The 17,193-nt window shown below is 32.3% G+C and overlaps 1 protein-coding gene across 1 annotated transcript; it reads left to right on the top strand.

The window, feature by feature from the left end:
- The first annotated feature begins 5,153 nt into the window (after window positions 1-5,153).
- On the top strand, window positions 5,154-15,959 carry LOC18097744 (uncharacterized protein At5g08430). Its single transcript, XM_024599758.2, has 9 exons — window positions 5,154-5,320; window positions 5,679-6,405; window positions 6,646-6,758; window positions 7,235-7,294; window positions 10,277-10,327; window positions 11,685-11,755; window positions 13,162-13,415; window positions 14,609-14,653; window positions 15,574-15,959. Exons 2-9 carry the CDS (start codon window positions 5,739-5,741, stop codon window positions 15,957-15,959), a joined length of 1,647 nt encoding a protein of 548 aa, XP_024455526.1. The 5' UTR covers window positions 5,154-5,320; window positions 5,679-5,738.
- The last annotated feature ends 1,234 nt before the right edge of the window (window positions 15,960-17,193 follow it).

Raw genomic sequence — 17,193 nt, 5'->3', positions numbered from 1 at the left:
ACATTTTGTGTCGTTACACATTTTCTTCCGATAAATGGAATTTTATTTTTAGATGATATATATGCACGAACATGTGTGTCATCAATTGCACTAACACGATTCTACGAACATGTGTGTCATCAATTGCACTGACATGATTCTACACTAAGAAAAAAAACACAATTAGATTGTAATTAATTACAAACATTCATTAAACAATAAGATTGATTGTACCCACAATAAATAAAATACATCTTACCTTGAAATGTGGCATATATCTTGGATTCGTTGCAATTTCTCCTAGAGTATTTATGAATTCAAAATCTACTAATTTTATAACATCTACAGCAAACAAGCATGTTGTTGTAAGTAGGGGTGATCATTTTTGGTTTGGTTCGGTTTTTATCAAAACAAAGTAACCAAACCAAAATATTTTTTTTTAAAAAAACTGAAACCGAACTGAAACCGATTCAAACCGACCGGTTTCGGTTTGGTTTGGTTTTTTAGGACAAAAACCGATTCAAATCGGTTTGGCTCGGTTTTTTCGGTTTGGCTCGGTTTAACTCGGTTTTTTTCCGGTTTGGCTCGGTTTTTTTCCGGTTTTTTTCGGTTTGGGTTCGATTCAGTTTTTTCAGTTTTAGGCTTATAAAACCAAAATCGAATCGAATCGGCCGGTTTTTTCAAAATTTTAATCGATTTTTTTTCACGGTTCGGTTTTTTCAGTTATTTTTTTCTGATTTTCTTGGTTTTCTTGATTTTTTGATTTTTTTGCTCACCCCTAGTTGTAAGGACTTCCTTTATGCATTTACTAATAATTTCACCTGAATGCTAAAATCTCTCATACGCTCCTCTATTCGAAGCCCTTAATGCTATTGTATATAGAAACATTGCCATATTTTTCAATAACGTTCATCATTCTTAAAGGTTTTAACCCATATTGTGTTTCTAAATCGTTAAATAGGCTCAACAAAGTCATTGTATCCATACTGAACATGTTAACACATTGTTTCTAATTACCACTAAAAACTTTGTTCAACTAACGCATACATGTATTGTATGAAACCATATAATGTTCTTTATGCATATAATTAATATAATACATGTTTATAACTCCGGCTGTGCCTAAAATTAATTTATGTATATCAAATTGTCTCCGTAAAAAAGATTCATAATCCTCATCACTATCATTGTCATTGTCGTCGTTGTTACTGTAATCGTTGTTGTTGTCATTTTCATCATCGACATCTCTAGCATCACCATCCCCTACTGAAGCACCATTGACTTCACAACCATGATAATTAATGTGGTCTACAACACAGTTCATTGTATTTTCGTAATCGTCATCAAAATCTTTATTAAATATAACATTAAATCATGCATCATTTATATCTTCAATGATATATAAATAAAAAGATTAATAGTTTATTAATAGAACACCATAATTAAAAAAAATATGCATCCTTGAAAAAATTAATTAAAGACTTGGAATGAATGACTTTATGGTTAACTAGACAAAACCAAAAAGTTAATTCACTTGCTGGTAACTATTTCAATTGAGATGTTTATTATTGAAAGAAATAACAATAACAATTATCATATTCTATGTAGATCCATTCATCCATCACGTAAAAGAGGTGATTTATTATTTGGTTATATCTGAAAGTATTAAATAAATAAACAAGAATAAGGTATTGTTTATTTCATTGAAAAATTACTTTCTAAATTTTTTTATTATAAAAGTTGATAATAAACAACTCTTTTTAGTAAAAAAAATTAGTTTAGTTTTCAGAAAAAAAAATATTTTTCTTTTATTTTTAATGAAATATGCTTTTTAGAATTTGCAAATAAAAAAAAATTGAAATTACTAAATTACTATTAAAAGAAAATTTAGTCATTAATTTGTTGATTGTTACATATTTTGTTTTGAATCTTTTTTTTTAATTTCATATCTTAAAATTTAATTTGATTTGATTTTTATATCAACTTTGGTCCTTATTCTTCTTATTGTTAATTGTTTTTCTCTTATCATTTTATTAATTAATTTTTTTTTACCTATCTGATTTGATCCATATTCTTTTGATTATTATTTATTTTATTTGATATAATTTATGAAATTGCAAAAAATTTAGTCCTCATTTTATCATCTTTTAACTTTTTTATCTACAAATTTAGTCCTTATTTTTTTTATTGATGTTATTTTATTTGAAATAATATATGAAATTGGATTTTTTTTCAAATTCATCCTCATTCAACTTTTTTATTTGTCAACTTTGGTCCCCAATCATTTAATGAACTTAAAAATTTAAAATTTAAAAAGTAATATCCAACCATTTTTCATGGCATAACTAAAACTGAAAAGTATTTTTCAACTTATTTTAGATGACACTACCAAGCATCATAAAATAATCTACTTTTCATTTGTTCACTTTTCCTCAAAATTAAGAAATATTTAATAGGGTGGTGAAATCACTATACACACAGACTCAGTGCATCATGGATGAGAATAATGTAATTACTATTTTGTCATTCTAAAAAAACTCATTTACATAGCCTCTGGGTATAATTGTAATTACACAAGGACCAATTGGTTATTATCATTTTGATTAGTTTCTAAGATGTCTTTCTATTTTTAATTATACAGTGTAATGATTGAGATGTTCTTGAAATATAAAAAAAAATCTACATTTGATGAAGGGGCAAATTCATCTTTTTTTTAATGCATAATAAATTTACTTTGTTGCCCTTTGAAATAAATATATTTTAACTTGGATACAAGGGCTTATTTGTCTTTTCCTTTTTTTTTTTTGTAATTATTGGGTGAAGACAGGTGCGTGTTTGCCTTTTCTTTTGAAAATCCATAATTAATTTACTCGGTTATCCTTTGGATCAAGAATTTTTAAATTAGGGTCTAAGGGCTTGTTCATCTTATCATTGTGGTCTTTTCATAGTTATAGGATCAAGACAAGGACAATTTGATTTTTTTTTTAAATAATATGTAAAGAAGAAAGACTATTGACGCGTTCTAGGCAGGCGTCAACGTGTTAGACCACTCTGTATCCTTCAAGAAGCGTGTGTGAAGGCTATAGGTGGTGGAAATTGCCCATCTATAACGATGTTAGAAAGATCATGACATCTTCTTCCATATGAGGTGACACGTGTGGTGGTCCATTAGGCAATATGGATCCAATAACAATTTCTTTCTTTCCTCTCTATCTTTGCTTTGGAAAATGTGTTGTCCAATAAAAAAATATTGTCCTTTTATTCTGTCTTGGTATTTGATTCATTCCTTTTACTTTTAATTGTATGATTTTTATCTTAATTTCTTTTCTAAACTTTAAATTTTTTTTCAACTTCATCCTTGATTAAAAATGTTATTTTTCTTCGTATTTTATCTTAGTTTTTGGGTTCGATCCTCTTTCTTCTGATTTCAGGTTTCAATTTTGATTTCTTTTGTGAAATATTTAATTTTTTTCAATTTCACTTGAATCAATGAATATCACCCCCTATTTTTTAATTAGCATTTGATCCTCATTCTTTTATATTACTATTTTTTCTAGTTTTTTATCAAATTGATTTTTTTTTTCAATTTCATCATTTAACATTGAAATGTTACTTTTCCTTTTATTATATTTTAATTTCAGATTTGACCCTCTTTCTTTTGATTATGAATTTTAGTCAGAAGTTCTTTTGTGAAATGAATTTTTTTTTTTACCCTTGAAATAATGAATGTTACCCTTTAGTTTTTTGTTTAGCATCTTGTCTTTATTCTTTTATAGTACTATTGTTTTATGTCTTTTATCAAATTGATTTTTTTTTCATTTTCTGACATTGAAATGTTATTTTTCATCTTATTTTATTTTTGTTTCAAATTTAATCTTTTTTCTTTTGATTTTATTTGATTTTCTTCTATAAAATGTTTTTTTTTTAAATTCCACCCTTGAATTAATCAATGTTATTTTCACCCTGATTTTTTTGCTTAGCATTTGGTCTTTATTCTTTTACATCACTAGTTTTTTTTTTAGAATTTTGTTAAATTAATTACTTTTTTTTTAATTTTATCCTCTGATAACAAGCTGGTTGCGAATTGAGAGTCGTGGTTATCGTCAATAGTGTTACACATAGCTTGTGATCGAGGTGACGAGTTTGAAAAGTTGACTCGAGTGATATTGGTCTTTTTTATACTTCAGCACTTTACATTCTATCCTTTTTTTAGGCTTCTTTAAAAATTATCATGGCCTCGTGCATGGGTTGCATGCTGACAAGCACACTTAGGGCACGTTTGGGAACGCGGCTGCGTTCCCAAAAAATTTGAATTTTTTTTTTTACTAAAATTTAATATGGTTTGTACGGTTTGGATCGTTTTGATGTGCTGATATCAAAAATGATTTTTTAAAAAATAAAAAAACATCATTGACATGCATTTTGGCACGAAAAGTTATTTGAAAAGCACCCGCAACCACACTGCCAAACATGATCTTAGTTTTGCTTGGGTCATTTCTTTCCCTTTTTTATTTTATTTTTTATGACGCTATCTGTTAGATTGAAATATATTTTTGTTGTTTTTCTTCTTCTTCCTGTCATTCTAAATGTATTTTTGACCCAGCCGGGTCTATGAACCAAATCTCGATTTTTTCTCGCTTTTTAAAACACGTTTGCGGTCTCTTGATTTTTTCAACTCCAAGATTAGTTTTGGCCAGCGGCGTAGGGAAGGTCACAAGACTAGTCAGTTTCTAAAAGGCAAACAAGCATGGACTAAAGTAAATGGATAAACGGTTTTGGCAACAATAGACAAAAAATAAAAATGTGTTTGGAGATGCGGCTGACCATGTGTTTAAAAAAAAGAATTTGTTTTTGTTTAAAATAGTTTTTTAATGTTTTTAGATTATTTTAATAAATTGATATTAAAAATAAATTTAAAAATATAAAAAAATTATTTAAATATATTTCTAAATAAAAAATATTTTAAAAAATAACTTTTATTATAATATTATAATACTAAGCAGCCTATTAAAAAATAAATAAAAATAAATAGTAGTGATGACTGATGAGAGGGAGAGGGGTTGGTAACTGAAAGCCCAGCCGGTAATCGTAAGAACGGGCCAGCGAGGTAATTGCTGATTTGCGATGAAGCCCAAGAAAGAAAGACAAGCAAAGGCAGATTACATTTTAGTCCCTACCTACCTACGTCCGTTTCTTTTCCTTTCCTTCTCTCCTGGCCTTTGTTCTTCACTCCCCTGTGTCTCCAGAGAGGCGAGTATGCAGCGAAGCGATAGACTGATAGAGCAGAGTTGTCGCAGGAGTGGAGTGGAGAAACTATCCTTTCTTTCCTGTAAATAAAAGGGTACGTTTTCTTCCATTTCCTTTCTTTCTCTGTATTCAATGCAATCCAATTTCTGTTTTCTTTTTTTACTTATTTTTTTTTTTATCAATTTCTACTACTATTACTACTACTATTATTGAATTTAACTCAATTTCTGCTTTTGTTTGGTTTCGCTCCCATTCCTTTCCATTTCCTTGTCTTATTAAAAATTGGATAATTATTATTATTATATAATTTGCATCCACTCCTCTTTTCTGTGTATTCAATCAATTTCTGCCTTTTCTCTCTCTTATGTACCGGATGGATGGATGCCTTTTCTGTCTTCACTGTATTATCATTATTATCACCAATTATTGTTATCTATTCTGCCTGCATGCAGCTGCAGTCTACCAGTGAAGGAGGGGAGGGAGTGATTATTATTATCAATAAAAGAAAAAAAATGGGTGATTTTGTTTGGATGGAAGAATATACAGATGGCCCCCCACTGTTTGCTCCCCCTTCAACCTCCAAAAGAAAGGCTCGAACGCCTAGGAAACTGGAATTTACTGGATGGGGCTCCACTCTCCTCATTGCATTCCTTCAATCTATTGGTACAGGTACCACCAATCAGATTTCTCAGTACGATGTTACTGCCATCATTAACAAGTATGTCAACGACCGCAACCTCCTCCACCCCACAAAAAAGAAGAGGGTTCTTTGCGATGAATGGCTTCTTCCTCTTTTTGGAAGGAAGACCATCAATCGAATCCGAATCTATGACCTCCTCGAACCCCATTTTGCTGAAAACAAAGTTGGTTCTGATGATGATTTCTTTGATACTACGGATGATGACGAGGATAATAATGCCTACCAACGCCACAAGTGTTCAGCCTCGGATAGAAAATGTCATTCTAAGAAAAGGGTTTTTGAAGCTCCCAAGAGCTGTTTTGCTGCTATTGTTCCTGATAACATTAAGCTTGTTTATTTGAAGAGGCTTTTGGTTCAGGATCTTGCCAAGAACAACCCCGAAACATTTCAAAGCAAAATTGTTGGAAGCTTTGTGAGAATCAAGTCTGATCCTAATGATTACCTCCAGAAAAACTCTCACATGCTCGTGCAGGTCACTGGTTGGTTACTTACTGTTATTTGCATCCTTTGCTTATGCTATAAAACAATACTTATTTATGAACCCCTCTGAGCTTCTATTTGCTAATTCACTTTGATATCATTATTATTTCTTTTATTCCACCGATGATATTTGGATTACACGTGTTAATTATTTTTGTTGGAAGGGAAACATTTGTTAGGAATTGTTGATCTCTACTATTGATGATTAACTTTTGGTGTTTGTGTTGTCTATTCTCTAGGTTTAGTGGAGTCTTCCAGAGCTAATGGTATTAACACTGAAATGCTTCTTGAAGTTTCAAATTATATGAAAGATGTCCGCATATCTATGCTTTCAGATGATAACTTTTCTAAGGTAAGCGACACATTTTGCTAGCTCTTTCTAAGTACTGCTTAGTTTTCACATTGTATTGGCTCTTATACCTAGCTAGATGTGGTACTGTCTTCTTTTCTTGTTGACTGCTTATTGGCCCCATATTTTCGTTGAAGTTTTGCAGATGCTTACAAGTCTTAAAAACTCAGCTGATATCAAGTAACCAATTATATTCTGTGCTAGGAATCAATACTTTTTTAATAAATTAGACCATGGTTCTGTGTTCTTTTTAGTTAGAGTTTCACTTTTAATATGAGGTCTTGTTAGGGTCTTGAGAAATGGGCTTGAATGTATCGATAAGAAGTTGGAGAACTGATGCAGCTGCCGTATATGGTGTGGATAACAGTGTCCACATTTTTGTTGTGTAGCTGCAGATAAGATTCTGCAAAATGTAAGCTCATAGACAATTACGTCAAGGTGTAGACATTCACTCTTAGCCTTGTTTCTGTTGGTTGCAGGAAGAATGTGAAGATCTGAATCAGAGAGTAAGAGATGGTTCACTCAAGAGGCCAACTATTGTAAGTTATCTATTCTCTTGCCTAGTTTTGTAGTGTTTCCTCTATAGCTCTGGTTATTCTCGTTGGGAATTATGTTGAACAATATTTTTGTTTTTTGTATGGATTTCTTCATGCCCTAAGCTTTATATTTGATTGGCAAAGAAATTTCATGGACATAGAAGAAAGAAAATTAAGTAAAATACTAAACCACGTGGGTTTTTCATTGTGGTCTATTCATAGTGAAATGTGTCTAGGGCTACAGTGAAATTACCTCTTTACCTTTCTTCCTTTCATTTTTAAAGCTTTACTTGAGGGGTAGGATAGTCTTTGCACACAACCAATTTGTCATTCTTGATTTGTTTGGGGGCAGCACTGACTTTTCATTTTTTTTTAATAACAATGCAATTATCGTATTGCTCTTAGAGAGTAAAAAATCAGAACCTTTGGTCTAGGGGTTGTATGGTAATTTCAATTTTGTCATGAACAATTGAATTACACAGGTACCCTTACTATGCATATTTGTTAGCTTTGGTGTCAGGGGCTTGATTGTCATTTACTAATGGTTTTTTTTGTTATTGTTATTTAGTTCCAGGGGCATTTTTTGTTTTTTGTTTTTTTTATAATTTTATGAATAATTGAATTACTCCATTACCCTTGCCATTCAAATTTTTTAGCCTTGGCTTCAAGAGCTTGGTTGTGATTTCATAAGGTTTTTTTTTTTTTTTTGTTATTGTTGTTTAGTTATAAGGGTATTTTTGGTTTTGTGAACATAAAAAAGGCTGTTGACGCGTGCCTGACACGCATTAGCTGCTTCGCCATCTTCGGGCGGCGCGTGCGGTTGACGATGGTGGTTGAAATCAAGCTTCCGCCACATCATTTAATGTGTCTTGGCGTCCTCTTCCTCTATGGGTGGCACCAATTGGCTTTTCTTTTTTTCTCTTTCTTTTCCTTCTCTTTCTTCCTCGGATAACGTGCTGGCCATGCAAAAAATTATACCAGCCTTCAATTTCTTTTTTCTTATGATTCAGTCATTCTTTTTTTAATTGCAATTGTTTTATTTACATTGATTATTTTTAATTGGATTTTATTTTAAGATTTCATCACTGGTTGTTTGATTCTGTTAGTTTTTTTTTGTCAAATTTGATCCTCATTCTTTTAATTGCTATTTTTTTGGTTTCAATCATTTTCTTGATTTATTTGTTTTTCTTCAATTCCATCCTTGAGCATTTCTTTTCATTGAATTTTTATGTCAAGTTTGGTGCCAATTCTTTTAATTGTTATTTTTTTAATCATTTTCTTAATTGATTTGTTTTTTTCAATTCCATCCCTAAACATTTAATTTCATTTAAATTTTCCCTTAACATTTAATTTCAGTTGGTTTTTATGTTGAATTTAGTTCCAATTCTTTTAATTGCTATTTGTTTTGTTTTGCATTGTTTCTTTTATTGATTTTTTTCCCTTAGTTTCATCCCTTAATATTTGTTTGATTAAGAATCTTGTTTCTTTGTTTTTTTCAGGTTTGCCTTTAATGGGGTCACCCTGGTCGCGTGACCCAAGTCATAGATCTGAAAGATTAGTTCGGGTCGACTTGGTCTTTTTTTAAAGATTTTTTTTTTCAAATATTTTTTTCTCTTTGCTATTTATGGGGTCATCTCAATTTCATGTCCTAGGTCATGTGTTTGATTTATTCACCCAAGTTGGCTGCCGGGCTCACTTGAGGCTTTTTTTTTAATCTTTTTTTTTATTAAATGTTTCCATCATATCGGCAGACGTTCATTCCTTATATTTTTCTGATGTGTTCGGCCTTTTGTAATATTTTTTATGGTGTGGGTTTATTTAGTCATTTTTGTTTGTATTTATTGTTTAAGCCACGAGTTTTTTAGGATGAATTTATCTTTTGTTTATTTAAATAAAAAAAGTTAAGTAAACATAATTGGGTAAATATCTCATCTATACAGTTTTTTTCTTGGTTATTGTTAATGATTTTTTTATTTACATAAATGATTATTGATTTATTTAGTTAGATGATTGCATAGGCTTTTCAAATGACACTTTTAATTTTTCGTGTAAAAAAACACATTGGAGCAACCTGCATAATTGGTATTTGTTTTTAAAAAATATTATAACTTGCATGCTAAATTCATGATTTTAACGTTTTTTTAGTTTTTTCATTTTTTTCTTTACACTTTTTTTTTGAAAAAATATTATTTTTTTATTCTTTACACGTGTCCTATTTATACCTTTCTTTTTGTTCATATTTTTTTATTCTTTTATCATTTTTTTTTTAATGTTTTTTTTCTTTACACTTTTTGTTTTTGGAAATTTATTTGTACACGAACTAAGGAACTAGGGAAATGGTGTTTCACTATAGCAATTGCAACATTGTTCCATTTTTCGGCCATGTTAAAAAATAGCTTGAGATCTTACATATTTTTATTAACGTATATGATTCTTATTATATTTTATTATATGTAAGCGTCAACTTTGTGATTCATGGTTATATTTTTTATTTGATGTAAAAAAACATGCAAATAACACCTAAACATTAATTCTTTTGCGTTGGAAAAAAAATTATTCGACCTGCAGCTAGACGAGCTGAATAAACGCGTTAACACTTTGTTTTTTGCATTTATTGAAACAAATAGTTCTCATAGGCCTTTTGATTTATAATTATAATTTTTTTAAAAAATAAATTTGAAAAGCTTGCATATTTATTTTTTGTTTTTTGTCAAAAAACATTTATCCGACCCGTGGCGAAGCACGGGTCACAATACTTGTAACCACTATTCTCTGTGCGTGAAGAAAGTCTATGACATGGCTTCTTATAGGATTGCTGGTATGTTGCGCTGTTTGCTTAGACATCTGGCTCCCTAGATTTATATATTAGTATATTTTTGTACCTGATAACAAGATGTGTCTTGCTTGCCTTGGTAATTGAGTTGTCTGTTTTAAGGTTCCCCATCCCTCAATCCTTTGTTAATGTACCTTTTAAACTTCTTACAGGTCGAGCTTGAAGAGAAGGCCCAAGTTTTGCATGAAGATATAACAAAGCATGTAGGTACTTGACTAAAAGGAAAACTTAACCATGAACAAAATGGTTGGTTATCTCTTTTTCTTGTTTCTGTTCTCCTCATAGTTCATATTTGCTTACAGGTTGTTGAATGTTTCTGTACTGTTTTGCTAGTGAGGTTGACGTGTCAAGAACCCTATATAAAGTACAAATATTCTTGATGTTCCAATATGAAAAACTTAGAGTGCATTTATAAAGATGTGGACAATGTGCATTTGCATTTTAAATGAAAATGATAAACCAGGCATCAACCTCTGAACTATAATTTCATCAAAATATTGTTGTATGCAAGCTTGTAGGGGATTGTAATGCTAATTGACCATGATCTTGCAATTTTATCCATTGTAGTAAAAAAGATAAAAAAGATGAGTAGATACTGCAGGAAAAAGAGAGCCTTAAATATGCATTGCAAAATTGATATTTATACGTTTGAAGTATTGAATTATAAAGATTAGCAAGTTTATATTGATAACGAGAAATCTCAAGCACTTTATTTTGCCCCTTGATGCATCTCAAGTTTGGTTGCGCTATAGAAGTGAATTACTTCACTAGTAAGTAGAGAATCCAACTCGCAAATCTATCATCTCAAATGTGGTTAATTGGGAAAGTTGTAATAACCGCTATAACCTCCAAGAGAATCCCTAAACTTGTGAAACACCTAGGCTCAACTTTTATAACGTTGTGCCATTCCTTAATGCCTATTTCTTGTCATACCGTTTGTGCTGAATGCCATGCAAAATGATAACAGGGACAATCATTACATTGATGGTATTGTAAGATAAATAGTTCTTAATTCTATCTTTATTTTGACAGAGCAAGAAGTAAGAAATCGCCAAATGTTTCAAGGATGGTGGCTTGAATTGTTTATTACATTATTGTTGTTTTGAGGTTTTTAGATATGCTATAACATTTATAAATGTTTTTTTTTTCATTGAACAAGGAATCCTGATGGAACATGTCATTTTTTATTGATTCGTTATGTTTCTCTGTCATGTGCATTTGGCTTGTGAATGTCTAGGTATCAAAATGTGCGTCTATTGCCAATCATTATACATGCTTTATGAAAACCTGCTCAGACTTTAAATGTTGGTGTGGAAGAAGCCATTCTTCACTAGTCCATTATGTTTCTCTTTAATGTGCTTTATGAAAACCTAATTCATTATAGGTTGACGCTAAATTGTAAATACCGATTTTGAATGTAATTATCATATATGAACTGTGACAGAAAGCCACTTCAAATACTGGTTCCAGCATCTATACAGGGGATCATGCATGTTCCTCATGAATTGTTTAAGGTTTGATTCTTCAATTTTTTAGCGACTAAATGTGGATTTGTTTCAGTGGCTTCGTGGAGAACTTGCTTTTCTTCAAAAGCTCATTGATCGGGCAAATGAAAAGGGTTGGCGTAGAGAATATCCTTTCTTGGTATTACTATTCCCTCTGGTAGCACTATGAAGTCAACATATAATGAATTATATATTAAGTTTCCCAGACTAAAATAATCCAGTCTAAACTCTATTATAAATATAACAAGACACTGATTATCAGCAAGAAACACTGTACTTCAGGACAAAAATCAATCCAATTGAGCTTATCAAATAACTTGTGATTCTCTATGATTAGTGGTAGCAAAATTGCTCAATAATTGCTTGGCTCTGGCTGGTGCCCACCAGTGTTGGTTGAGGCTGGTATGCTTTGCTTCTTAAAAGCTGTGGACTACTAGTCATATTTTTTCAGGTAATTAAACATGGATGAGTTGGATAACTATCACTATTTCCTTGAGGAAATTCAAATCACAGGAATCGTTGTATGCATGCCATCATTCTTCTTGTTTGGTATTATGAAGAAACTTGTCACAACTTGATTTCAAGACCAAAAAGTTGAGGTTCAATCAGAGTGTAATAATGGAAAAGGGAGTGTGTAGAGGCTGCTCAAAATGAAAATTGCTCAATAATTGCATGGCTCTGGCTGGTGCCCACTGATGTTGGTTAAGACTGGTAAGCTTTGCTTCTTAAAAGCTGTAGGCTACTAGTCATATTTTTTCAGATAATAAATAGTGGATGAGCTGGTTAACTGTCACAATTTCCTTGAGGAAATTCAAATCATAGGAATCATTGTATGCATGTCATAGTTCTTCTTTTTTGGTATTATGAAGAAACTAGTCACAATTTGATTTCAAAGCCAAAAAGTTGATGGTCAATCAGAGCATAATAATGGAAAAGGGAGTGTGTCGAGGCTGCTCAAAATGAAAAAAGGATATGGGATCATAAACGACACATAGATGTGTCTTTGAAGTTCCGTGCTAAGGCTTGTTTTTGCTAAGGCACTATGAAACTTTCTAGAAGTAAATGTTAATTTAATGGTGTACATCCTATCCATATGGGTAGAATCATTAATCCATATGACTGATAGGCTATTTAGGTTCTCTCAGAAAGTCAAAGTTTAGGGTCTAATTTATACTAAATTTTGATTCCACTCCCACGAGATAGGCTGTCCATACTTTGAACTGAGCATAAAATAGATGTGTAGAAAAACTTTTTTTCATGTAAATTTCTTCTCTTTTTATATAAAGGTTTTTTCTTTTTTTTTAAAAAAAAAAAAACTCTAGGAACCATTTTACATTCAAACAAAATAGTCAAAGTTTTCCCTTTCCTTCTTTTTTGCCTTCTATGATAAACTATATCACCAAAGGACTTGGTTTGTAGAAATGCACCGCCTCATGTTCATCTTTTCATCTGTTCCTGCATCACACTTCCTCTTTCTTTGTCTACCTGCTGCAGCATTATATTTTGAATCCTTAACTCGCTTGAGCTTTTACACTGTTTGATTACTTGGAAAGAAAGAAGCTGCTTGAGACTCCTGATGAACAGACACGGCTATTGCTTGACATTCCAAAAGTCATAGCCGATGAAATAGAAGACGAGCCTGCACCAGAGGATTTTCCAGTGAATATAAAACAAGGAAATGATGGTTCACCAAAATCATCTCTGGATGGAGTTCTGGAAATTCCCAATTCTGATGTAGCTTCAAATAAAACTTCGACTTGGATTTCTTTCAGCAAGAATTCTGCAGGTATGTTAGTAACATTCAGTTTTTCTTTCCAGTGATGTTGCACTCCTAGAAGGTGAATTTTTTTTTCCTCCTCAAGTGGGTGCATATTTACAACACACAACTGCATGTGTGTGCATGCATCTATTTGGTCTGGTATTTACAACTGGGGAAATGGAGAATTGTTGTCTTTGATTATGAAAGCATTTGGGGTATTTCCTTTTTCAGATGAAAGAAGAAATTTTTATTAGAAAGATGGAAAAGGAATAATAAATAAATGTAGAATAAGACATCCTTTCAAGTAGGAAAAAGAAACAACAATCTAGTCCTAAATAACAAGGCATACCAACCTCATTGGTGATCCACTGTAGAAGTGCTGCCAATTTGTCAGATAGGAATGGGAAACCACAAAATAAATCCATACTCTCTGAAAAACATCGTGAAGATTTAGATTGTATCTTGATTTTCATGGCTGCAGTGATTCACATGTGGGTTCGGACAATTCTGGATCATTTATAAGCAATTTGCAAATTAGTTATCATATTGCAAAATGCCTTGCACGATCCTTCCATACTGTGGGTTTTGAAATCAAAATACGTGCTGCGAGCAAGCCAAGCTTGGAAATAAGTAGGTCTAATATTTAAATACTAGGAAGCTTGTGGTACAGTACATGGCATGGTAAGCTTGTAGGAAATTTAAGACCTCTTCAGTTTTTGTCTCTTCTATACAGGGTGATTGGTCAGCTATATGGTGAACCCTGTGTTTACAGGATAACTTATCAGGGAGTTGTTGCTGTGTGTATCCTTAGAACATCCATGGTATAAAAAACTTTGCATGTGAGTATGGGTGGCTGTGTTAACCTATATATATTCATACAGGTCTTAATATCATCATTTGAAGTATTAAAACACTGATCCATTGGATGCACATTTGGCATGCATAAAGTTAAGATATCCCCTCTTGTACTGTAGAACTGATGCAGGATTAACTTGCTCATTCATCTCCTGATACCAAGCAGAGTCTATGGAAGGTTCCTTTGCAGTAAACGTTAAATATTCTTTTTTTTTTCCTGAGATCAGCCAGCATCCAAAATAAATGTGTCAAAATGAGTTGTAATTTTGGATGCCAATCCTTGTATAAAGCTTCCAGCATTGGTGTGAGGCATAACTCCTTCATTTTTATTAAACAATCTGAAATTATTTTCTTTCTTTCTGCAGGAAACCAAGCTGTCCTGGCAACACCAAAACAGAGCAACAGAATGGGTAAATTATACTCTTTCATATATTTTATTCCCTCCTCTTTGTAATACAATTATTTGGAATTGGGATATCTTTTTGTTTTTTCTTTGTTGTTTGAGAATTTGGAATCAGGATATCTAGATCAGAGGGGAGGAAACTGGAAATTGTTCGACAAATTATTATGTTCTAGAAGTGCTTGGTCAATATTCTCCTCTAAGTTCCTTACATGAACATAGATATCTTCATCATTTTACTTGATGTATTACAGGCATTCTGGTTACTGTTTTCTATCATAGGGAGTGATGCAATTCTATCACATTTGGTGGTAAGGGGTAATGACAGAAAATAGTGAGATTTTTTATTAGACTAGGAAAATTGAATTGATTTTTTTAAATTAGACGGGGGGCAATAAAGGATGCTGCATAACATACTTCAACCTATGCTACTCGCAAGATTGCCTATAAAACAAACAATAAAAATTTAAGAAATCCTGCTTGTGCTAGTTTTATATAGTCTTAACTCTAAACCCTCATATCCCTCAACATGTTGGGAAATGATTTTTCTCCACAAAGGATGCTGCATCCCCTTGCCAAACCTCCCTTCCATGCATTTATCCCCCTGCCTCCTATTGGAGGTGTGCATGCCGGCACTTACAGCTTCATCATTTTATGGTTCATCAGGTCTGGTTCACTGTCAGGTTAGTGAATCATTCCGCCAGAAAGTTAGAATCTGTATAATTCGCTTATTTTAGATGTTTTATACTCCGTTCTCTTGGGAAGAAACTATGAATTGGTTTTAAAAAGGAGGGAATTCATTTGCTTATCTTTGGTCGTCGTGAATGAATTAATTTCTATTCAGAAGGTTTCTCATCCGTGCAAGAATCAGCAGGGTAGTCTTAACCTTCAATTCTTATTGCTCATTGGTATCTCACGATTCTATTTCAGATCATCAGCATTTTGTTGAAGATCAGCCAAAGCAATTAACAAACATCATCGGGGAGAGCAACGATGAAATGCTGCCTGTCAACATAGAAGATAACAAGCACCGTCAATGCTCGATGGACGTGCTGGTGATTGATTTGAGCGACAGTGAAGAAGATGAAGGCCCGAGGCATAGAGATAATGTTCAGATTATTGATTGTGATCCGGGAAGTTTTTTGTGGCATTATTTAGATCCCCAAGGAGATGTACAAGGTCCCTTCTCTTTGACATTATTAAAACGTTGGAATGATGCTGACTACTTTCTTCCAGGGTTCAAGGTTTGGAAGACAGGACAGAGCCAAAACGAAGCAGTATTATTGAGTGATGTTCTTCGCAGTATTATTGAGTGATGTTCTTCGCCGGGTATTTCCAGATGTAGAGTCTAATAGTTGATTGTCTATAACTTTTTCAAAGCCCCGCCCCTGGACAATCCCCCTCTGTTTTCCAGCCCTGCAGAGCGGAAACGAAGCACTATAATTTTCAACCTTTAAGTTTTCTGTTTTTTTAACCAAACCATGGTTTTATGTTTTAGGGTTTGTTTCATTTAGCATACTCTTTGTGCGCTATGCAAAATAATTATTTCAACGATACATTATGGGTTGCTATTATGAAATTCAATTATATGGTTTAGTTAAAAAAATAATAATTAAAAGAATGATGACAAGAATTAACAAAATAAGATAAGTCTTTTTTTTTTTTTTCATTTGTATTATTCTAGGGGCGTATTTTTCTAAACTTTGTAATGTAATTCGAGAAAGTCGTTAGAAAGGAAGTGGAGAAAAGCCTTTTGCATGTTCACAATCTGACTACAGCTAGCCTCGATCTGGGTGTACATTATCAGCATGGACCGGGTTCGTCCTAAATTTTGTTTCCGGCCGAATCGAATTCGGTCTAAACTTAAATGCATTGGACTGTGTCTGATCCAGTAAAAACAATTCATTTTTTTTATTGTGTTTTACTCGAAAAACTAATATTTAATATTACTCAATGACACTATATAAATTAGAAGGAGATCGTATGATGACGTAACATTTACAGAATTTGATCGCAATCTCAATTTCGTTCCTGATGATATTTTACCTGATTTTGTTGCACTCTAAAAAAACTATGGAAATTGTAGTCCTTATCGGATGAATTTTGTACGTGATGGCATAGTTATTAAACCCGGCCCGGGGGTTGACCCGGCCAAGGGGCCGGGTCCCGGGTTTCAGTGGTCAACCCGGGTCAACTCGGGTCAACCCGGATTAACCCGGAAAAATTTAAAAAAAAATAAAGTTTTAATATTTCATATGAAAAAATCCATGTAAATATAGATTATACATATTATGAAGTTTAAAAGAATATTTAAAAAGTTTTTTATCCCACATTGAAAAAACATAATTTTTTCCTTGGAAACATATAGTATATATATTAATGGGTTTCAAATCCCACATTGAAAAAACATAACTTTTTTTATGGGAACATGGAGTATATATATGAAAGGGCTTCAAACCCCACATTGAAAAGATATTATGTTATCCTTTTAAGTTGAAGTATTTAAATCAAAAGGTTTTTTATCTCACATTGAAAAAACATGGTTTTTTT

The sequence above is a fragment of the Populus trichocarpa genome, chromosome 4, assembly GCF_000002775.5.
Source record: "Populus trichocarpa isolate Nisqually-1 chromosome 4, P.trichocarpa_v4.1, whole genome shotgun sequence".
NCBI lineage: Eukaryota > Viridiplantae > Streptophyta > Magnoliopsida > Malpighiales > Salicaceae > Populus > Populus trichocarpa.
This window is presented reverse-complemented; position numbering and strand designations above follow the sequence as displayed.

What these genes read in the sequence shown, in the direction of transcription:
- LOC18097744 (XM_024599758.2), top strand. Translation starts at nt 5,739, where the DNA reads ATGGGTGATTTTGTTTGGATGGAAGAATATACAGATGGCCCCCCACTG. An exon ending in CATGCTCGTGCAGGTCACTG is followed by an intron (nt 6,406 to 6,645) that starts GTTGGTTACTTA and finishes TCTATTCTCTAG; the next exon opens with GTTTAGTGGAGTCTTCCAGA. An exon ending in ATGAAGATATAACAAAGCAT is followed by an intron (nt 10,328 to 11,684) that starts GTAGGTACTTGA and finishes GATTTGTTTCAG; the next exon opens with TGGCTTCGTGGAGAACTTGC.